The 24,267-nt window shown below is 41.8% G+C and overlaps 3 protein-coding genes across 3 annotated transcripts; 2 read left to right on the plus strand and 1 right to left on the minus strand.

The window, feature by feature from the left end:
- The first annotated feature begins 4,930 nt into the window (after window positions 1–4,930).
- Window positions 4,931–6,019, plus strand: LOC131511055 (putative gustatory receptor clone PTE01). The gene has a single exon (XM_058728887.1). It carries the CDS (start codon window positions 4,931–4,933, stop codon window positions 6,017–6,019), a length of 1,089 nt encoding a protein of 362 aa, XP_058584870.1.
- A 7,835-nt stretch (window positions 6,020–13,854) lies between these two features.
- On the plus strand, window positions 13,855–14,847 carry LOC131511059 (olfactory receptor 7E24-like). The gene has a single exon (XM_058728892.1). The coding sequence runs from the start codon at window positions 13,855–13,857 to the stop codon at window positions 14,845–14,847; it is 993 nt and encodes a 330-aa protein (XP_058584875.1).
- A 7,519-nt stretch (window positions 14,848–22,366) lies between these two features.
- LOC131508637 (olfactory receptor 7A17-like) lies at window positions 22,367–23,338 on the minus strand. Its single transcript, XM_058723598.1, has one exon. The coding sequence runs from the start codon at window positions 23,297–23,299 to the stop codon at window positions 22,367–22,369; it is 933 nt and encodes a 310-aa protein (XP_058579581.1). The 5' UTR covers window positions 23,300–23,338.
- Between the last annotated feature and the right edge of the window lie 929 nt (window positions 23,339–24,267).

The raw sequence follows: 24,267 nt of genomic DNA on the forward strand, positions 1-24,267 counted from the left end.
GAGAGGAAGACTGGCCTAGACCCTTCTAACTACAGTCACTTTTCTCATTTTATTCTTCTGTTATTAGGAAGTCCTCAGAGAGTGAGATAGCGTGGACCAATTTTGCTAATTATGAGCTCTGTGCATTGAGCTCTCAAGGTCATACAGGAGTAAATAATTAGCCAGTGCTTCCAGCCTTTCTGGATGGCAATTCTGTTAGGATTCATACTGTGTCTTCTCCTCCAAGAGTCATCATCTGCAGAACAAGATTCATGCGTGAGACTGTCTTCCTGCCAGTCCTGAGCACAAAACCTCAGCCATCATCACCTACCAGGCAGGAGGGGAGGATGGATCCAAACTCCTATGTCATGACCCGGCAGAGGTATAGCACAGACCAGTGAGTGTCCAGGAAGATGGTGGATGGAAGAGGGACTGTTGGGAACTGTTTCCTCCTGAGCAAGACAAGCTGGGGCTGGCCAGATGGGAGGACAGCCATATGCAAAGTTTCAGCTCAGAGGCCTATGAAGTTGATGTTCTTTTTCCTGTTGGGAATTTCAGAATCTCATTCAGAATTCTGCTCTCCTCCAACACCATTTCTAGCTTCCATATGCCACACTCACATGAGAGCAAGAAATGGATGTCTCCAAATTGTTCCCTCAGCACTCCAAAAGGACCATGAATGTGATGACGGTAATCATGATGGTGATGAGGAGAGTAGCCATTCTACAAAACTTTATTGAGAGTCTCCATGTGCCAGGCTCTGAACTTTGTGCTATACAGCTTTTTATTTTCATGTACATAATCCTTCCCAAAACACAGGTGCACAATTGAGGAAAAGAGCACAGCATTCTTATTTATTTTCACCAAGTCCTGGGGTCAAAAGGGGTGAAGTCAGGTTTGGATCTGAGTATCAAGACTCTCTATTCACAAGACACAGGGTGTGGGCAATGTCTTTCTGTACAATTTAGTTTCATGTGGCTTGTGAGCCCTTGAAATGTGAGTGGTCCAAATTGACATGTTCTGCCCATACAAGATACCAGATTTTGAAGATGTTCAAAAAAGAATGTAAAATATCTCAATGTTGTATATTGGTGAAATTATAATATTTTTTGACATAGTTGGTGAAGTAAAATATTAAAACAAACAAACAAACAAACAAACGAAAACCAAGCAACATCTCAACCTGCCTTTCCTTTTTCTTTCTAGGTCACTCCAGGCAGAATGTCAGCAGGAAACAACTGAGCCTCATTCGTTCCTCAGCACCTACACTGTGGTTAGCATAGTGTATGTGTATGTATATGTATTATGTATGTTATATATACATATAATATATATAATATTGATTACCCTTTGTTAGTTCACAGGAACACATTGTAGTCAGTATGGCTTCCATACACTAGAGGCTTTCCTGTCTAAGTTTTCTTTTCTTCCAGGGATGTCCTGTATGACAAATGAATGAGATTCAGTGGTTTCCTCCAAGCACTCTTCCAGAGTGACAAATCAAATTAACCAAACCCTGAGGAAGGGGCCGTGGGAACCCCTGGTTTGTAGCCAAATCAGTCATAAAGTGGCCAGAACATGAGGGACATACTACTCTCAACTGGCATCTGAAGTGGGGTGGGAGCAGTCTTGTGAGACTGAGCCCTTATCCTCTGGGATCTGACACTCCAGGCAGATAGTGTCAGAACTGAGTTAAACTGTAGGACATTCAGCTCTTGTAGAGAATTGCTTAGTGTGGGGGGAAAGTCTTCTGTGTAAAATAATGGAGAATTGGAGGAGGTGATAAAGTGTGTGGGTTTTTCCTATACAGTGCCAAAGACTTAATTCAATTTTAGTTTACTACTCATAGGGTCAGAGTGTTCATGCCCATTGTGGGATCTTTGAGGGCAAGGCAATAGTTTTAATGGTGAAGGTGAAGCATACATGTTTGTTCACTGTTCTTTTGTTCAAGAACCTCGTCCCTACTATTCTAGAGGGCACGTTGTTTAAATTTAATGGGATCCCAAGAAATGACTGTAACCTGAACCCCTGTATTGATTGAGAACATGAAGTTTGCCAACTGGTGCATTTCAGCAGATATTAAAGTTAATTCAGAACCCGTGTGAAGAGATGCAAAGCCAATCAGCACCTTTTGATTTTTTTTCTATAAAGTATTTTACTACATTTCAGATTTCTAATCGGATCAAGTTGTATACCTGTTCTATTTTTTGTCTCCTTCCCCATATGCAAGTTTCTTTCTTTCTCTTCTTTTTTTTTCTTTATTTTTAAACACTGTATATATTTCAAAGGAGGTCCTCTCCATCCTGCTCATATTTGTAAGTTTCTTTCTCCAGAGAGCCTCAAGCCAGGATCATGATGAGGGGCCTCTTCCATGATGATGATTGTTTTATAGGGCTTATATACCCCATGCCTAAGCCAGGTCTACACTAACCTCTTTACTGTGCTACAGGGATGCTATGGATGTTTCTCCCTATAACCCTGAGGGTCTGGATCTTTGCTGTGACAAAGGCATGGGCAACAGGATCAGCAGAGGTATTGAAAGGTCCCAGCCTGTTTTTAGGAATGCAGACCTCATATGACACACGATGACTGCTTTTCTTCTCCTTCTCCTTCCTTCCCCTCCCCTCTCCCCTTCTTCCTTTATTTCCCTCCCTCTGTCTCTCTTTCCCTCTCCATCTCTCCAATGACACTTCCATGTACAACCACCCAATGGACCTAGATCATGCACAGGGTGTACTCTTTCCCTTGAGCACCCATAGAGGCCAATGCTGGTTTGAAACACACAGCAGTCAGGGTAAGAGCCTTTCCTCAACCCTAATGTCAGTCACAGCTTCATTCTAAGACATGGATAGGTCTGCGCCAAGACACAAGACCCAGGGCCACATTAAGAAAAGACCCAATCCTGGGGCACCTGGGTGATTCAGTCGGTTGAGCATCCATCCAACTTAGGCTCAGGTCATGATTTTGTGCTTGGTGAGTTCAAGCCCCACATCAGGTTCACTGCTGTCAGCCTGTCAGCACAGAGCATGCTTCAGATCGTCTGTCCGCCTCTCTCTACCCCTCCCCCACTTGTGCTAGCTCCCCTCGCAAAGATAAATGTTAAAAGAAAAAGACCCCATCCCATACTCTTGTGTCTAACAACCAAGTGATTATTGACACTTCTAAATGAGGTCATTTGGATCTGTAAGAAAGGATTGGAAGGGCTCAAGAAATGCATCACAGTGCAGCACAGTCCAGTGTGCATGCTTGCCATGAGGCAGCAGAGCCAGTGAGCAAGCCAGACCAAGAGAAGAAAGACCTCGTCTGGTGGTGGTCACTGCCTCATGCCCTAGTCACTGCATCAATAGGACACTGCAGAAATAGGATTGACTCCTATTCAAAATTTGGCTTGGATGTTGAGGCTGATAATGCCACACATACAAGAGGTTATAAAACATTTTATTCTTCATAAAGATCTCCTTTTAGGGAAAGCATAGCAGGCTTTCTAAACTGGTCTGAAATGGCACACGATGGTGTGTGTATATATATATATATATATATATATATATATATATATATATATACACACAATGGAGTATTACTGGGCAATCAAAAAGAATGAAATCTTGCCATTTGCAACTACGTGGATGGAACTGGAGGGTATTATGCTAAGTGAAATTAGTCAGTGAGAGAAAGACAAAAATCATATGACTTTACTCATATGAGGACTTTAAGAGACAAAACAGATGGACATAAGGGAAAGGAAACAAAAATAATCTAAAAACAGGAGGGGGACAAAACAGAAGAGACTCATAAATATGGAGAACAAACTGAGGGTTACTGAAGGGGTTGTGGGAGGGGGGATGGGTCAGGGGCACTAAAGAATCTACTCCTGAAATCACTGTTGCACTATATGCTAACTAATTTGGATGTAAATTAAAAAAAATGAAATGGCACAAAAGTTCAAGGAAAGTGATTGGCTTGGATTTTGTATTGTGACTATGGTGTGAGTTCAGAGAGAGAGAGAGAGTTCCTGCATATGTGCTTGTGAGGTTTGAATGTTTCACTGTCTCTAAAGGAGGGAGCACCCAGGCTGCCTGGCTTGCTTTTTTTGTTGTTTGTTTTTTTAGATAAATTGACATATAACATATTAGGGTCAAGTATACAACATAATGATTCAAAATTTGTACATATTGCAAAAGCATCACGACGGTCTAGTTAGCTTCCATCACATACATAGTTCCAATTGTTTTTGAGAGAGAGAGAGAGAAAGAGAGAGCAGGCAGGCAAGGGAGGGTCAGAGGGAGAGAAAGGATCTTAAGCAGGCTCTATACTCAATGCAGAGCTGGATGCAGAGCTTGATCCCATGACTCTGGGATCATGACCTGAGCCGAAATTAAGGGTTGGGTGCTCAGCTGACTGTGCACTCAGGTGCCCTGCAAATTTTTTTTCTTGTAATGAGAACTTTTAAGATCTACTCTTAACCGCTTTCAAATATGAAACACGGTATTATTAACTATAGTTAACATGCTGTACATCACATCCTTAGAACTCACTTATAACTGGAGGACCCGGGTTTTTTTTATCAGCTAGCCCAGGTGTTGGGCAGATGGGGTGAAGAGAGCCTTAACCATTGTTTGCAGTCAAATATCACCACAAAAAATGGAGTCAGACACTTTATTACATAGTTCTTTAGGGTGTTTGTAATTTCTCTGCATTTAGATGAAATAAAGTACTTTTGACTGCTAATTAGTGCCCTTAGATTAGAACAATCTTTTAAGGGAGAATGACATTTCTTATTCCTTTTGTTTCCTTTAAGGAGGGTACTGATATGTTAGTGTGTTTATGGAATTTTAAATCTGTAAGTATCCTTGGCATCTCTAATTTCTTTAGCTCCATCTTTCCAAAGTGGGTGAACATAGAAACAGGTGAATGGAGCAAAAGACAATGAGAAAAGAGTTGTAGGAAGAATATGTTGTCACAACTGAGAAATGTTGCTAAATTTCCCTCAAGTGTGAATACTTTATTTGTGAATTGCATGCATCCAAAGCATAGCCACACTGATGGATTCCTGTATACTTGTTTCTGTTATGTAAACTCTCATTTATTTTCCAAAAGCTGTCTCTGCTCTGTGGAACCAGATAATCTAACAGATGTGTTGGAGTTCCTCCTCCTGGGGTTCTCAGATGATCCAGAACGGCAGCCTCTAACCTTCAGCCTGTTCCTGTCCATGTATGTGGTCACCATGCTAGGGAATCTGCTCATCATCCTGGCTGTCAGCTCTGACTCCCACCTCCACACTCCGATGTACGTCTTCCTTTCCATCCTGTCCGTGGCTGACATCGGTTTCACATCTACCACAGTCCCGAAGGTGATTTTGGACATTCAGACTCATAACCGAGTGATCTCCCATGCGGGCTGCCTGATTCAGTTGTCTTTTTTTTATCTTTTTGGCTGTTTGGACAGTGTACTCTTAACCGTGATGGCCTATGATCGGTTTGTAGCTATTTGCTATCCTCTGTACTACCCAGTCATCATGAACCCCCGCCTCTGTCGCCTGCTGATTCTGGTGTCTTTTTTGATCAGCCTTCTGGACTCTCAGCTGCAATGCCTCATTGTGTCACAACTTACCTTCTGCACAAACGTGGAAATTCCCCATTTCTTCTGTGACCCTCCTCAACTCCTCAAGCTTTCCTGTAATGATATTTCCACCAATGAAATATTCATGTATTTTATTGGTGGCATCTTTGCTGGTATTCCAGTCTCAGGGATCCTTTTCTCTTATACACGAATTCTTTCCTCCGTTCTGAGAGTCCCATCAACAGGTGGGAAGTACAAAGCCTTGTCCACCTGTGGCTCTCACCTGTCGGTTGTTTGCTTATTTTATGGAACAGGTCTTGGGGTGTACCTGGGATCGACTGTCTCACATTCTCCCAGGAAGGATGCAGTGGCCTCCGTGATGTATGCTGTGGTTGCTCCCATGCTGAATCCCTTCATCTACAGCCTGAGGAACAGGGACATCAAGAGGGCCTTGCAGAGGCTCCTTAACAGAACAGCCTAGTCTTAATACTTGGGCTTTTGTGTGTGTGTGTGTGTGCCTATTGATCAGAAATGATTGCCAAACCAAACATATGGAATTGGCAAGCATGCCTCTTTGGCCACATTTTTTGTAGGTCATGGTCCATTCCTCTTGATTTGTCATTTCTAAATATTGCTTATCTTGGCACCCTTTTGATGGAATTATGGGAGTATTCCAGGATGCTATGTATCCCAATATCACTGCACAGTTGAATCTCTTTATACCTATGGAATCTTCTGATTTGTCACCTATGACCCGAGCTTCCTGTAGAAATTCACAACTCCATTTGCAAATAGATACACAATTCTCAGCCATTTTCACCATAATGTATATTATCCATAAAAGTTTGGCTTTGGTCAAATCTGTTTATCCAGGTTGTGTGAGAGAATGTATGTCACTGGTCCATAATCTTGGCTTCCTTTTGGAGTATCTGATAAGCCTTTTAAAATCCTCATACTATGGAGTGCCTGGTAGACTCAGTCAGAAGAGTGAGCAACTCTTGATCTTGAGGTTGTAAGTTCGAGCCTCACATTGGGTGCAGAGGTTACCTAAAACTAAAATCTTGGGGCCCCTAGGTGGCTCAGTCCATTGAGTCCAACTCGTGATTTTGGCTCAGGTAGTGTTCTCAGGTTTCATGAGATTGAGCCCTGCACTGGGCTCTATGCTGACAGAAAGGTGCCTGCTTGGGATTCTCTCTCTCTCTCTCTCTCTCTCAAAAATAAATAAATAAACTAAAAAATCTTTAAAAATATCCTCATGCCTGAGTCCCACCATTATAGATTAAGATTCAATTGGACTGGAGAGTGAAAAGAATGTGAACAGTTTTTTTCTTTTTCTTTTTTAACAGCTCCCCAGTTGGGGCTAATGTGCAGCTAATTTGGAGGCCTATGGGATTTTGTCAGACCTTTCATTCAAAGATGATTTGCATGTGTTGGGTCCTTCGCTGTTCATGGCCAGATCCTGGACATCTCCAAGTGATCTGAGCTTGTAAAGGAGGAGATATGAGCTTTCCATAGCTCATATCCAATAGAGGAGATACGAGTTTTCCATAGCCATAACCAATATGCTTTTTTCCTTCATATGCCTGGTAATATTTTTTTACATGTCTTCTTCCTCCATACTCTACAGCTGGCTAACTGTGCTGAATAGCTGAATATTATGCTCTTGTTCTCTGCTCCAGACTTTCCCTTCTCTACGTTAAGTTGTGATGCTGTGGTAGGGGCTAGGGACCTTTCAACCACTGCTCTAATTTTGCATCTGTCCTTTCTTTAAGTTCTTCCAATAATGGTGATCAATGTCACATGCACTAATCCCCAACCTTTTCCCCATACTTCCTAGCCCATGCTGTTATCACTACATCCTGCGGCTACTGCTCTGTTGCCATGTTTTTCCTTTTGTGTCTTTCACTTTTCAATAAGTATTTAATCATAACTACATTAAATTACCTTCATTACAATAACTAGTGCAGGTTTTTTCTTGATTGGACTCTGGTAAATCGTAATGTGGGGAATAAAGCTACATTGTGAGATGCGATGGGAAGAATGCACGTGGGTGAGGATGAAAAGGTGAGTGTAGTGATGTGTCTTGGTCAAGGGTATACAACTGAGGTTTCAAGTAGTGGTGATATTTCCAGTGGGTTTGATTGTGCCTGTAGGTTCTAAAGCACCTAAGTCTTTGTGGATAAATGTAACTGTATCTTCATTGTCATTACTCAAGGATAGCAAAGGACCATGTCCTCAGCAAAGGGCAGATCTTCCCTTTCACTAGTAACCACCTTATTAGGATTCCATCTTGTCACCATGCTTCCTTCTCTTCTATCATGACCACTTCTATCATGACGGGTTCTTCTCTCTTCTGCTACACTCCCGGGAACCCGTGTTCGTATCAATCTTTCCTTTACAGGTGGTACAGATAGTTTCTGAGGTAGAAATTTGGGGGCTTTCTGAAAAGCTTTCTGATAACTGCTTTCATTTGCTCTGCCTCCAGACTAAGCCAATGGCCTACCAGCTTCACTGGCAATGAACCTAGCATTGGATTAGCTCTTCCTGCTACAAAGTGACTACAGTTTAATACTAAATTTTCCTCTTGTTCAAGCATTATAAAACATCTCAGTACGCATACTTCCTTCTCCAACCCTTCTCTATATTCCTGTCATTTGGTCCTTTGGACACTCTATAATTTTCCTCTGCCATTTATGCACACACAAACATGATTAGCACACTTCCTTTCATATCCAATTAATTTGGTAATTATTGAGGTTTTCTTTGTATCAGTAAATGAGAAATCAATCTCTGAGCTCATCTTCCAGTCAAGCCTTGAGAGGACTACATCCCTGGCCCACATTTTGAATGTAGAGATCTCTGAGAGCTCCTGAAGTATTTAAGCAAACTATCAAGTCACCGGATAAATATGTAAAGATAAACAGTTGTCTAATGTAACAATGTATATGGCTAGATGGTAAATTTAGAACCTGGACAGTCATTCAAAACATCAAAACCCAGACATCTCCAGTGTATAAAATTCCAAACCCCAAACCAGGTCTATAGAAAGAAAAATAGAAAGTTCTCCTTAGAGACATAAATTTTCAGTGAGAAAATAGAAATACTATCAGATTCTTGGTAGGAGAAATAGAAGTAGTAGAATAGAAGACCTAATTCTCTCTAAATTATGATTAAGTCAATGGCTTCACAGATACAAAAGTCATAAGGTGCTTTCTCTAGTTGGAAAAAAAATGTGTCTGAATTTTATGGTTAGGTATGTAACTTGGAAGTCAGAAGTGAGGAGTAGAGGTCAGCTTCTTCCTGAGAAGAGGAAGGGTCTTGACACCCCTTCCCCAACCCCCTGCAACCTTGGTACATTCACTTTTTTCCTTTTCCTCTTCCATTAGTAATAGAATGTCCTTAGAGATTGGGAGAACATGGACCAATTTGGCTAATTATGTGCCATGTGCTTTGAGCCCTCAAGGTCAAACAGCTGTAAACAATCAGCCCGTGCTTTCCAGCCCTTTAGTGGCCAGTTCCAGTTAAGTGGGCTCCATACATGTCTCTCCTCCTCCCAGAGTTGTCTGCTCCGGGAGACCCATAGCTGCATCTGTGTTCCTGCCAGTCCTGGAAACAAAGCCTCTGTCCTCATCCAGTTCCAGGTAGGGGAGTGGCAGTGGGATCTGCATTCCTCAGACCTGCTCCAGCAGAGACACAGCAGAGTCCAGGAGTAGTTAGTGCAGTGGGAGAGACTGAAGGCAGAAGGGACTGGAAGAGCATTGTTTCCTCCTCATCAAGGCAACTAGAGCGGTTGGAATAGCCAGACATGAGGGGACCAAAATGGAAAGATTCAACTCACAGCCCTATAAAGACCTAATGTGATTGGTTTTGGTGCGGATCCAAGAACTCTTATTTAGATTTCTATTTTTGCCCCCATGTTATTTCTGTGTCCCGTGGGCATCTTCCCCATCAGAGCAGGAAATTGGTCCTTCTTAACTGCCCACAAGTCCTGCAAATGATCATGAAGGTGATGATGACGGTGATGATGGCAATGATGACAGTAACCAGAATGTTACAAACTTTTACCTTGGGACTCCGAGTTTCAGGCACTGAGTTAAGTTTTCTATGTAGCTTGCTACCTTTTATCTGCATTACCATCCCCAACAGACAACAACATGCATTATCATCATTTCAGAGATAAGGAGAGGAGCACAGCATTCTCTTTCACTTCCTGATTTTATTTATTTTTTGTGTCCAACCGACTCTTTTTTAAGGCTTAATTTAAATTCCAGTTAGTGATCATAGTTAACATAATATTCGTTTTAGGTGTACTGTATAATGATTCCACAATTTCATATGTCACCTAATGCTCATTGTGACAAGTGCTCTCCTTAATGCCCATGACCCATTTCACTCATCCCCCCAACCACCTCTCTTCTAGTTTTTTCTCTATAGTTAAGAGTCTGTTTCTTGGCTTGCCTCTGTCTCTTTTTTGCCCCTTTCCTTGTTTGTTTTGTTTCTTAAATTCCACATAGGAGTGAAAGCATATTATATTTGTCTTTCTCTCACTGACTTATGTCACTTAGCATAATGCTCTAGCTCCGTCCATGTTGTTGCAAATGGCAAGATTTCATTCTTTTTTATGGCTGAGAAATACACACACACACACACACACACATATATATATATATATATATATATATATATATATAATATCTATCTCACGACTTTTTTATCCATTCATCAATTGATGGACACTTGGGCTGTTTCTATAACTATTTTTGTAGATAATAATGCCATAGCTATCAGAGTGCATGTATCCCTCTGAATTAGTATTTTTATTTTCTTTGGGTAAATATCTAGTAATGCAGTTGCTGGATCATAGGGTAGTTCTATATTTAATTTTTTGAGGAACCTCCATACTATTCTCCAGAGTGGCTACACCAGCAGTGAAGAGTGTTCCCTTTTCTCCACATCCTTCCCAACACCTGGTGTTTCCTGTGTTGCTAATTTTAGCCATTCTGACAGGTGTTGAATGGTATCTCATGGTGGTTTTGATTTGTATTTCCCTGATGATGAGTGAGCTTGAGCATCTTCTCACGTGTCTGTATGTCTTCTTTGGAAAGATTGTTTCTTTGCTATGCATAAAGTTTTTAAGTTTTACCAGGTCCTGGAATAGATAGGGATGAAGTCATGTTTAGATGCAGACAGTGAGACTCTGTTCACAGGGCACCTAGACTGTATTCACTCCTGCTTATCCAACCTGCCTGTCTTTTCCCCTTTACTCCAGGAAGAGACTCCTGCTCTCTGTGCTCTCTCCTTTGGGGGTTCATGGTAGAAGACACCAGAGAGCAGTGGTGCCACCAGCTGTGTCAACTATAGAAAAGATAGTTGAGATGAAGGTAGAGATCATATAAACAGTCCGCTCATGGGGCACCTGGATGTCTCGGTCAGTGAAGCGTCAGACTCTGGCTCAGGTCATGATCTCAGAACTCATGAGTTTGAGCCCCGCATTGGGCTCTGGGCTAACAGCTCAGAGCCTGGAGCCTGCTTCGAATTCTGTGTCTCCGTCTCTATATTTTTTCCCCACTCACACTCTGTCTTCTGCTCTGAAAAATACATAAACATTAAAAAAAAAAAAAAGAACTCATGACAGTTCAGAGAAGCTCTCTCTTGCCCATTCTCCTGGATTTTGCTTCACACTCCACTTTCTCTTCAATTTTTGTAATTTAGGCCCTCTTGATCTCTAAGGGGATAGAGTCAGTATGTTAGATCCCATTCTTAAGAAATAAAGAGTTCAGGGGTGCCTGAGTGGCTAAGTCGGTTGAGCGTCTGACTCTTGATTTTCGCTCAGGTCATGATCCCAGAATAGTGGGATTGAGCCCCACATTGGGCTGAACACTGGGCATGCAGCCTGCTTTGGATTCTCTCTCTCCCTTTTTCTGTCCCTCTCCCCTGCATGCTTCTCTCTCTCTCCAAAAAACAAACAAACAAACAAACAAACAAACAACAACAACAAAACAGAAAGAAACAGTTCAAAGGTATATCTTAGCGATTTTGGAAACGACCTCTGGACTTCTTAACTGCTCTGAAGTTCAGGGAAACAGGGACCCACCATTGAATTTTGAATCTTATCTGCTCTACTCTTTTATCTGTATGGGACTGGGCAAGCTCTTAATATCTTTGATCTGGTTTATACAACTGCACTGAGTAAGAATTAACATGAGCACTGTACGTGTGACTAAATATGTGATGAATGCATATAGTAAGGGCAAGGTAAATTTTAGGTATTATTAATATTGTTTTTACTGTCATTATCAAGGCTAAGCACCATCTATCCAACTAAATATCCTGTGATTGGAAGTTTTTGGTTTCCTGAGATCCCGAGAGAACATTTTTGTTGTTGTTGTTGTTCTTATGCAGGTAGGTACTGAGTGTTTGGAGGGAAACAACTGAATCACATTCATTTCTGATTTCCCAGAGTCTATACTTTGCTTGGCACAGAGTGGTGACAAGGACAACAGTGATCTCTGTTCAATATTGAATAGACCCTACATTGGTTCTCAGAAACAGAGCATAGACAATATGGCTTCAATGCTCTCTGCGTCGTTCTCTTCCTTCCAGTACAAACCTCTGTTAGGTGCCACATGGGTACTGTTCTCCCCATTTCTAGGTGATACCTAGAGGGATACCAGCACGGAGAGGTTGAGAGCTTGCAAATACTCCAGATTTAGTATGTGACAGATGTGAGACTCAAAGTCCTGATTCCCATCCCAAGACTCGGTGCACTCCACCAGTGTGGAATGATTTCTTCAATTTCACACATGCTTTTGTCCCAGATGAGAAAACAGAAAGAGGATGACCAATTCCTTCTCTTGAGATTTTGTGACTTCATCTGTGAATTAGGGAAATGGGCCAAATGGTTTACGGGGGCCTTTACTATATGAATATTATAGATCACAGGATTTTTTTTATGAGGAGTAATGCATTTGGCAGCCTATTTTGAAGATCTGTGATTTGGAAATATTATTCCCTAGACAAAAATAGAATTTTCATGTGGATCTACTATGAAAGAGCATGGCAACACAGACTTCAGGCATCTTTCCACTTCTATACCTTGACAATAAAAGCATGAAGTTGCTTTTGTCTACCTTTTCTATTAGGAAAATAAAGATAGATAATTAATAGTACAATTGTACATGTATTGATTTTTACAATTCTTCACCTTTCTGCTTATATGGTATAGAAATTCTTGTATAATATGGAAGTGTGCAGAAGAATTTTATTAGGAATATTATAATAAGAAATGGAAAAATAAAATAAAGTCATCCATCAGGTAATACTATGCATCATTTGAAGTGCTTGAAATAGATGTGTGTACTTCACAGAGACACTTAAAGCACATTATTGTGGTGAGAATGAAGAAAGCAATGTGAGCATTATTATAGTATTAAGTAAGGTTTGTTTTAAACTTTGTTTGTTAGCTTTATTTGTTTTTGAGAGAGAGAGATAGAGCACAGGTCGGGGAGGGGCTGAGAGAGAGAGGGACACAAAATCTGAAGCAGGCTCCAGGCTCTAAGCTGTCAGCACAGAGCCTGACGTGGGGCTCGAACTCACAAACCATGAGATCATGACCTGAGCCGAAGTCAGACGCTCGATCGACTGAGCCACCCAGGCGCCCCAGTGTTAAGTAAGTTTTTAAGAAAACTGTTCATGAATACATCAGTACTAATATTATGAAAACATTGAAAGGAAAATATACTGCCACATCGTGACAGTGTTTGCCTTTGGGCAGCTGAAGTGAAGAGGGCAATGGGATCATGCAGGGATAGCAAGAAAACTCAACTTTTCCTGGCCACAAATATGAGTTCCAAAGCAAGTATAACTAAATATTTCTCTTTTTAAAGTCTATTTATTTATTTTGAGAGAGAGAAAGAAAGTACAAGCAAGGGAGGGGCAGAGTGAGAGGGAGAGAGAGAAGCCCAAGCAGGCTCTATGCTGTCAGTACAGAGCCTGATGAGGGGCTTGAACCCACAAACCATGAGATCATAACCTGAGCTGAAATCATGAGTCAGATGCTTAACCAACTGAGCCACCCAGGTGCCCCTAAATATTTCTATGTTTATATATTTAGTTGCTTGTCTAACATTCTTTGGCTCAATGTCTTCATGATGGGTATATGTAGAAACAGGTAAATTGCCAAGACACCAATAAGGAAAGAGTTCTAAGAAGAGCTTACAATGGAGAAATGTTGCTGAAGGTAACAGGAGGTAGGATCCTCAAGTGTGAATGCGTTACTTATGAATTGCTTGAATCTAAATATTCACACTTAGCTGGATGTCTCTACACTTGTTTTGTTTATTCAACTCTCTCTTCTTTTTCAAGAGGTGTCCCATCTTCATGGAACCACAGAATCTAACTGGTGTCTCAGAATTCTTCCTCATGGGACTGTCAGATGACCTGGAACTACAGCCCCTTCTCTTTGGGCTGTTCCTGTCCATGTACCTGGTCACTGTGCTGGGGAACCTGCTCATCATCCTGGCTGTCAGCTCTGACCCCCACCTCTACACACCCATGTACTTCTTCCTTTCCAACCTGTCCTTGGCTGACATTGGTTTCAGCACCACTACGATCCCCAAGATGCTGTTGAACATTCAAACACACAGTAGATCTATCACCTATGCAGACTGCCTAACTCAGGTATCCTTTTTTTTCCTATTTGGATGTTTGGACAATCTACTCCTGGCTGTGATGGCATATGACCGGTTTGTGGCCATTTGTCACCCCCTGCACTACCCAGTCATCATGAACCCATGCCTCTGTGGCTTTTTGGTCCTCGTGTCATTTTTCAGCAGCCTTTTGGACTCTCAGATTCACTATTTGATGGTGTCACAACTTACCTTCTGCACAAGTGTGGAAATTCATCATTTCTTTTGTGATGCACCTCAACTTCTCCACCTTGCCTGTTCTGATACCTCCATCAATACCATACTAATGTATTTCATGGGGGCCATTTTTGGTGGCGTTCCACTCTCAGGGATCCTTTTCTCTTATACTCGAATTGTTTCCTCCATTCTGAGAGTCCCATCAACAGGCGGGAAGTACAAAGCCTTTTCTACCTGTGGCTCTCACCTGTCAGTTGTTTGCTTGTTTTACGGAACAGCTCTTGGGGTATACCTCAGTTCATCTGTCTCCCCCTCCCCTAGGAAGGGTGCAGTGGCGTCGGTGATGTACACTGTGGTCACCCCAATGCTGAACCCCTTCATCTACAGCCTGAGAAACAAGGATATCAAGAGAGCACTGTGGGGGATTATCAGCAGGACAGACTAATCTCAGCATGTGTCTTATCCTTTTCGGTTCATTGCACTGCAAAATGCAGCGAATCAAACATGCACAAGACATTCTGGATGTGCAGTCACATAGTATAGGTACCTATATGGATCTCTGGTTTTTGCTTACACAATTTTTCCCTTAGCATAGCTCTAATGGAACTGGGAAATTATTTTGGGCTCCCCATTTAAATTATAACCCCTGCAGGATTATGTATATATCTATATATCCCTCTCACTTTCCTTTTGCATTACACAGGACTCCTGGTCATGAGCAGTCTTGTTTCTATCAATGCAAAATAATCATAACTGTCTCTTGTTATTTATTGTTTCTATATTTTCCTGAGATTCCTCCCCCCTGCCCCATCCACCCACCAATTTGATGGGAGGTTCTAAACCCTACCTTAAGGACCAAGGCATCTGATATATTTTGGCACCTTAATGCCCTTGGTCAGATTTTTGAGCGAGTAGGATGACTAATTTCTTTTTGAAATTGAAATGGGACGCTATTAATATTGAGTTTGAGTCAACAGTTATCAAGTTTCCTGGAACATCTCTAGGAACATTGCGGTGTATGATTCCCAAGGAATAGATGGGAGAGGAACTACCAGAACAGAGGTGATTCCCAATTTTCCTGATAATTCTCCTTCCCATTCCATCTAACTTCTCCCCAGTCATATTACATAACCTGGCGCAAAGGGGCAAATATTGTATACTTCCATTTATATGAGGTTCATAAAGTAGTTGAATCCATAGAGACAGAAAGTAGAATGGTGGGAGCTGGGGTCTGGAGGAGCGAGAGACGGGGAGGTAGTGTTTAGTAGGTTCAGAATTTCAGTTTGGGAAGATAGCAAAGTTCTAGAGTTGGATGGTGGTGATGACTGCACAACAGTGTGAATGTACTTCATGCCACTGTACTGAAAACTGCTTGAGATGGTAAATTTTATGTTCTTTTACCACAATTTAAAAAAAGATCTTGTGTCAGGAATAAGGGATGTGTTGCTTGAAATGTTGGGTGTTACTCAGCCCTCAGCAATCAACCTCTATAGGGATCTACTTCAGCAAGCTCATGCCTCCTTTTTGGGGCAGCCCACATCCGATGACTGATTGATTAGGTGTGGGGGTGCACACATTTGGTCCCTTTGCCCTAATTCCAGGCAACTCTAACAGATTATCATAGCTCCAGAACTTCCTGCTGGTTGTTGGAGATCTTTGATGGGCTTCATCTTGGCTTGACTTTTTCCAGCTTCCTTCCTTGCTGCAAAGAATTTGCCAAACCACAAGATTGTCCTCACCTCTGACACCAGATGCAAGTCCAGGAGCCCCTAGGTCCACTCTCACATCAGACCAGTTGGATACAAATTTGGGAACTTTTTCACATTCGATACTTTGCTAGAATGATTCAAACCAAGAGGACTGCCTCAGATGCACCAGAATGACTCACAAAGCTCAAGAAGTAGTGTGCTTATGATTGCAGTTTGCTTATAGGAAAGAGACACAAGTTAGAGTTAGCCAAAGAAGGGCATATGGAGGTTCCCATATGCGAAGCTTCTTGTTGTTCTCTTCCCTTGGAGTCCAGACCCATTACCTCCTCCTGGTGACAATATGTGTGACAATACTCAAAGACCATTTCCAATCAGGTAGCTCACCTGAGCTCCATTGTCCAGAATTTTTATTGAGGCTTCATTATATAGACATGAGTAGTTGAATTATGGCCTATCAGTTTGAACCCAATTTCCAACCTCCCTCCCTATATTGGCCTGATATCCCTTTGCCCAACACTCCAACCCTTTAACCACATGGCTGGTCTTTTTGGCAAGGCCAGTTCCCATCCTAAGTCATTTCATTAGCATAAACTATCAGGTGTGGTCCTTCATGAATAACCTGAGGTCTTTCACGAATAACCAATCACTTCTATCATTAGGGAATTTTCAAGCATTTAAAGGTTACCTCCTAGGAGCTGGAACAAAGGCCATCTCTCTTTAGGTGAGGCCAAATCCTTTACTACACATATGCCCTTCCACAGATGTTGATTCTAGGAACATTGCTTGGTAAACATCCTGTGTGCTAATCATTGTCTCAGAGTCGGCTTCAGAAGGAACTCAATATGGGACCCCTTGTTACTAATAAAATGTATTTGAGAACATTTTATTTTATTTTTTTAAAGTTTATTTACTTATTTTGAGAGGGGGAAGGTGCAGAGAGAGAGGGGGAGGGAGAAATCCCAAGTGGGCTCTGCATGGTCAGCTGGGAGCCCAAGATAGAGCTCGACACTGGGCTCACATGAACTCACAAACTGTGAGATCATGACCTGAGCCGAGATCAAGAGTTGGTTGCTTAACCGACTGAGCCAACCAGGTGCTCCTTGAAAAAATTTAAAGGCAGTTGTGAAGTAGTTGAAATATTCTTTGAATTACAAACCTAACGCTGGGCTCATGAAAAGGAAAATTCAAGGGCAAGAGATGAAGAATGGGGACATTCATTCATTCAGTGCTCCCTGGGGCCAGCAGGGAGGTCACCATTGAAATTTTTAGTAACTCTGGAAACTCAAACGCAGAGATTTTGATAGAAAAGGAGTGTAGAGTTTGAGATAATAAAGTAACATACATATCCCCATGTGTGTTACACTTTTAAAGAGTTTATTTTATTTATTTATTAAAAAAAATTTTTTTTCCAATGTTTTTTATTTATTTTTGGGACAGAGAGAGACAGAGCATGAACGGGGGAGGGGCAGAGAGAGAGGGAGACACAGAATCAGAAACAGGCTCCAGGCTCCGAGCCATCAGCCCAGAGCCTGACGCGGGGCTCGAACTCACGGACCGTGAGATCGTGACCTGGCTGAACTCGGACGCTTAACCGACTGCGCCACCCAGGCGCCCCTAAAAAGTTTATTTTAAAACATTAAACCCTTGGTGTAAATAAAATATGCATTAAAAATGAAAATTTTGGCTGCTGCTGCTGCTATTGTAATCCTCAAATTTCTGGAGTCAGTGGTCCAACCATAAACATTCCCCCCTACCCAACCCTTTATTTTGTGACAAGTTTTACCATGGCCCCACAGATTCCTCTGTTCATTGGATTTTGAAAGCATTGCTCGTGGGGATGACCTCAGTGTTCAACACTGAGGCTATTCCTGCCCTTCTCGGAAAGGGAGTTTTCTGAAGAATTAACAAACATTCCAACACTGGTCCATTAGTGGAAGTTGCTTTAACTGCATGTTGGCAGACATACTAGTAAGTCTCTTCTTGTTTCCACTGCCAAAATTCACTAGCATCTAGCATCTAGCACATACAATATAGCTGTTCAGATTTTCAAGTGAGAGACCTACTCCACCCTTTCAAGTCACACAGACCCCCCCCCCCCCTCAATTTTGTCATTTTAGGTCTTTGTTTTATTTGCCTTCATATCAAAGCAATTAAATGATCTGTATAGCAGTGTTTTAGTGATATGATTTGCTTTTCCCATTCTTCCAAAACAATTCATGGTCACATTGTATTATTGCTCTTACAAGAGTGCCCATTTGGGTGCGCAATAGTCACTTTCTCCCTGTGGACATGGCAGCCAGATTGATTTCTTAGGTGTAGTCAAAACTTGTGACTTCTCTGCTTAAAACCTTCTAGTCACTTTCTGTTACTGTTTGAGTACAATTCAAACCCCTTGCCATGGTCTATAACACCCTTCAGTTAGTCTCTCCTGTCCCTTTCCAGGTCCTTCATTGGTCCCTGGACCAGCACTGTCAGCTTCACCTGGGAAACTACAAATGCCAACTTTCATACCCTCTCCAGACCTGCTGAATCAGAACCTCTACAGCTGGAACCAGCCATCTGTACTTTAACAAGCCCACCAGGTGATTCTATTGCACACTAAGTGTGAGAACCATTTGCTTAGACATATTGGATATCTTTTTTTTTTATTTTATTTTTTAAAATTTACATCCAGATTAGTTAGCATATAGTGCAACAGTGATTTCAGGAGTAGATTCCTTAGTGCCCCTGACCCATTTAGTCCACACCCTCTCCCATACCCCCTCCAGTAACCCTCTGTCTGTTCTCCATATGTATGAGTCTTTTATGTTTTATCCCCCTCCCCTTGTTTATACTATGTTTGTTTCCCTTCCCTTATGTTCACCTGTTTTGTCTCTTAAAGTCTTCATAGGAGTGAAGTCATATGATACTTGTCTTTCTCTGACGGACTAATTTCACTTAGCATAATACCCTCCAGTTCCATCCACGTAGTTGCAAATGGCAAGATTTCATTCTTTTTGATTGCCGAGTAATACTCCATTGTGTGTGTGTGTGTGTGTGTGTGTGTGTGTGTGTGTGTGTGTGTGTGTACATCACATCTTCTTTATCCATTCCTCCATCAATGGGCATTTGGGCTCTTTCCATACTTTGGCTATTGTTGTTAGCGCTGCTATAAACATTGGGGTGCATGTGTCCCTTCAAAACAGCACACTTGTATCCCTTGGATAAATGCCTAGTAGTGCAATTTCTGGGTCATAGGGTAGTTCTATTTTTAATGTTTTGAGGAACCTCCATACTGTTTTCCAGAGTGGCTGCACCAGATTGCATTCCCAGACATATTTGATATCTTATATTTCTTTTTTTAATTAAAAAAATGTTTTAATGTTTATTTATTTATTTTTTTGAAACAGACAAGACAGAGCAGGAGCAGGAGCAAGGGAGGAGCAGAGAGAGAGGGAGACACAGAATCTGAAGCAGGCTCTGAACCATCAGCACAGAGCCCAACACGGGGCTCAAAGCCACAAACTGTGAGATTATGACTAGAGTCAAAGATGGGCCCTCAACTGACTAAGCCACCCAGGCACCCCTCTTATTTTTCTTTAAAGAGACTATATTCTTTCAGTCTCTAGACCATTACACTTAATTCTCTCTGCCTAAAATTTTCTTCCCCTTTCTTACCCAATTTTCCACTTAAATATCGAAACTTAAAGATGTTTTCTCTCTCTGGGGTACCTGGATGGCTCAGTCAGTTAAGTGAAGAAATCTTGATCAGCTTCAATCATTTTCTCACAGTTCTTGGGTTGTAGCCCCACATCAGGCTCCTGGCTGACGGTGAGGAGCCTGCTTGGGATTCTCTCTCTCTCTCTCTCTCTCTCTCTCTCTCTCTCTCTCTCTCCGCACCTCCAATGCTTGCTTTCACTCTCTCTCTCTCTCTTTCAAAGTAAGTAATATAAACTTAAAAAAAAAGATGCCTTCTCTTACACCCATCTAAATTCTCCTGATGTTCTCTCCATCAGGTTAGTCTCTATTCATCTTTTACTACCATTACCTTCTGAGTGAGTTCACATGTTTTGAGTGTCATGGACAGTCTTTGTACCAAGATACCTCAGATATTTTGTTCCAAATGAAACTGATGCATCAAGAAAGTGGGTTTTGCTCCTCTTCCAGTCTGAAGTCCTTTGTGAGATGCAATATTATTTGCTTAAACAGGCAAAACACTGGGCAATTTCATCAAAAGAGTACTTTGATAGAAATTTGTTAGGAATTTCTAGAGACTTTCTAGAGAAAGTCGTTCGTTGTGTGTCCAAGTAAAATTGCATTGCACATAGTCAAACAGGTAAAGAAGACCTTATTCAAGACTATTACAGTAAGGGATAGAGATTGAACTCAACTCCACAGAACAAAAGACAGGAGGATTTTACAAGCTGGGGTGAGCTTATGGAAAAGGGGTGGAAGATATTGGGGGGAGGTTGGTCGATGTGGCTAGTCTATCTGTGTTTGCTAATTGCTGCTTATTGAACTTAAGCGCCTACCCTCCTATGCAAAGAGGTTGGGAGATAAAGGTGCTAACATTATTGACGATTATATTTCAAAGGGATGGCTCCCAGGTCTTTAAGGAAGACATCCTGGGTTGTAAAATTGATGACAAAGGGGTGGTCAGGCCCTTGCAGTCAGGAAGAAACATGTTTTAACTTTAGTCAAGCTGCAGGGAATGTTAAGGCAGTCTTAATCAGTTGATATCCAAAATTTCTACTCTTGTTCCAAACTTGTAATTCTTGAGTGTTTTAATATGGTTCAGTTAGCTAACCTCCATACCTGGACAGAAGTTCTAAACTACATTCACAAATATCTTGAGTTCTAAACTTAAATGGCAGTAGTCTTAACCATGGGTGATTGAGCAACAAATCCAGAATGGTGACTGGGATCCATGAGCCACAGAGACCTGCGGTGGTGGTAACAGATCATAGATGAGCAGACATCAAGAGTATCAGTTGACTTAGATAACCCAAAATATAAAAAGCAAGTCTGCAATTATCAGATGTCGGCTACCACAATCGAATATCCTGATTCTTTTCCCAGTTTCTAGATGAAATCTGTTTTTAGACACAAAGCCTAAAAGAAATTAAGGGGGAGGTGGGTCCCCCTTTTAGAAATCCATAAATAGTTTTTCAAAATGGTGCTATCCCTTGAAGACTCCACTTGATGGAAAGTAGATTCTGTCAGACTCCTTCCATTCTGGAGTGGTCAGCAACTCATCTTTATCAGGACGGAGATTTTTGTGTTTATGTTTGCCTTTCCTGTTGCAGTGCCTTGGCAAACACCACCATCCCAAGACTTAACACATTATCCAATTGCTTTATGGTGAAGAAGATAGGAAAACAAACATTTATCAGAAGATCCACTGGTCCTAACATACTCTACCTCGGCTGAAGCTGCCCAGAATCACATACCTAGAGAGTAGTGATTCTGTGATTCTGTCCTTACTCTCCTGAATTGTAATCCAGTAATTGACATCATCCTTAAAGACATGTTTCCTTTCACACAGATTTTATCACTGTGTGTTCTCCTGTGTTGGGCCCTTGGTAAATTCACCTGCACAACAAGGCAACTAAACCAAATGATGTATCAGAGCCTGGTCAATTCTGATACTCTGGACCCAGAAGTTTTTCTACATTTAGTGATATATTTTTATAGCTTATTTTGGAAGTGCACTCAATAAACATTTGGAGAAACGTTCAACCTTGCTAATAGCCAAATAATTAATCCATCAGTGAATATTCTGTTTGGACACATAATGTGATCAGAAACTCTGAGATCCTGGATTTAAGCTCTATTAGGGCAAAGGTTTTTTTCTGTGTTTTTTTTTCTTTCAGTGCTGTTTTCCAGACATCTCTTGCAGCCTAGCACACCAAAGGTGCTTAGTTAATAAGAACTAACAATGGTTATTGATAAAATGCACTACTTTTCATAATCCTCATGCAACTGTTCTGAACTGGTAGTAGCATAAGTGGCCCCAGGACTGGAAATCCAAGGTGAGGTGCAGTAATAGGAAAGTGAAAGGAGGGGACGCAGAGGGTAGAACTGAGGATAACGGAGGAGTCAACATAAGAGGTTGAAGTACCTAGAAAAAGTACTCGCAAGGCAGCTCTGGGCAATGTCACTTACTTATGGAGGACGGGTGAGAAGCACAACTCAGTGTGATTAGGAGGTAGGATTTCTTTAGCAGCCACCTGCTGCTACCACTGTCAGCTCAAAAGCCCAGGACTAGTGTTCCCATCACTGAACATAGAGTGTTATCCTGAGAACTTTTTGTAAAGCCCTCTTGATGTCCCTGTTCCGTAGGCTGTAGATGAAGGGATTCAGCATCGGGGTGACCACGGTGTACATCAATGAGGCAATCATGCCCCTCCAGGAAGATGCATCAGAACTGAGATACACACCAAGCCCTGTCCCATAGAACAAAGAAACCACAGACAAGTGAGATGCACAGGTGGAGAATGTCTTATACTTCCCATTAGCTGATGGGATTCTCAGGATTGAGGAGGCAATTCGGCTATAGGAGTAAAGGATCCCTGAGAAGGGAACAATGCCAAGAAGGCCAGTCACCATGTATTGCAGGATGTGATTGACCAATGTGTCTGAGCAGGCAAGCATGAGGGCCTGAGTAAGTTCACAGTAAAAGTGTGGAATTACCCGGTTGGTGCAGAAGGACAGCCACAACATTAAGAGACTCTGGATCAGGGAGTATGACAAGCTGATGAACCAGGACACAAGAACCAGGAGGCCACAGAGCCACGGGTTCATGATGACTGTGTAGTGCAAGGGGTGACAGATGGCTACAAACCGGTCATAGGCCATCACAGTGAGGAGAAAAGTGTCCATACCTCCAAAAACCATGAAAAAATACATCTGGGCGATGCAGCCTGCATAGGTGATGGATTTGCTCTGTGTTTGGATGTTCACCAGCATCTTAGGGATGGTGGTGGAGATGAAGCAGATGTCAGCAAAGGACAAGTTGGCGAGGAAGAAGTACATGGGGGTGTGGAGGTGAGAGTCAGAGCTGACGGCCACGATGATGAGCAGGTTCCCGAGCACGGTGACCAGGTACATGGACAGGAAGAGCCCAAATAGAATGGGTTGATGCTCTGAGTCTTGGGAAAATCCCAGGAGTAAAAATTCTGAAACACTCGTTTGATTTCTTGGTTCCATGTTGCCAACACATCAGCGAGATGATTGAAGAAGGGAATGCACATGAAATAGACACTAGACAAACTCTAGAGTCTCCTTTTTTATTTCTTGAAATGAAGCATTGGGCACAAAAGCCTTCACACTTCAGAATTTAGGAATCCTACATTCTGCTGTTACATACAACATTTAATAATGTTGATCAATCCCTGTCCATCGGCCTTTGGGGCCCTCATTTATCCTCTTTATTTAGAATCACCAAATCTAAAAAGTTAAGAACAACTTTGGACATTAGCCATAACATGATCCAACTCATTCTAACACAAATGAGCAACATGAGGTCTGGTGAACCGCAGTAACTTAATGTGGATTATCTGCCTTGTGTGGGACGCAAAAAAGGGTCAGATAACTATGTCTCAGAGGTGAGAAAATGTGAGGGTATCTCATGTGTCTGGACAGACTATTGCAGGATGAGTAGAATGTAGGTTTACTCCTCAAGAAGGAAAAAAAGGAAGAAAAAGAAAATGTTTTCACAAAATGATAAATCACATGAACAGATTCTTAATGCTTAGTGTACCAGGGGCCATCAACATCCTGTAGGCACAGGGCCAGATGCTTCCTGGACATTTGTTGCTTGACAAAATGCTCTTCATCCAGATGGTATACGTTCAAGCAAAAAATGCATATTAACATTTGCACTATTTCAGTACCATTATATACTACAAAGGTCACAAATAGAATTTTAGTCATATCCTCTATGGTGCTCATGAAATACCCGAGGGAACCTAGAAACCGCTCCAGGATGTTGACATAGGAGCCCAAAAAAATGAGAGTCAGATGCGGCACTCACAATCAGGTGATGATTCAATGAGGCTGGGAAGAAGAGGAGCCCACCTACTCTCCTACTCTCTTTGTTTCAGGTCCTGAGGTCCTGTACCCAGATATAGAGGAAGGGGTCCTATAACCCAGGATGCTGAACAGCATAAAATCAT

The sequence above is a fragment of the Neofelis nebulosa genome, chromosome 4, assembly GCF_028018385.1.
Source record: "Neofelis nebulosa isolate mNeoNeb1 chromosome 4, mNeoNeb1.pri, whole genome shotgun sequence".
Lineage (NCBI taxonomy): Eukaryota > Metazoa > Chordata > Mammalia > Carnivora > Felidae > Neofelis > Neofelis nebulosa.

Excerpts from the sequence above, each read along its gene's own strand:
- LOC131511055 (XM_058728887.1), top strand. The coding sequence starts at position 4,931 with ATGTTGTCACAACTGAGAAATGTTGCTAAATTTCCCTCAAGTGTGAAT.
- LOC131511059 (XM_058728892.1), top strand. The coding sequence starts at position 13,855 with ATGTCTCTACACTTGTTTTGTTTATTCAACTCTCTCTTCTTTTTCAAG.
- LOC131508637 (XM_058723598.1), bottom strand. The coding sequence starts at position 23,299 with ATGGAACCAAGAAATCAAACGAGTGTTTCAGAATTTTTACTCCTGGGA.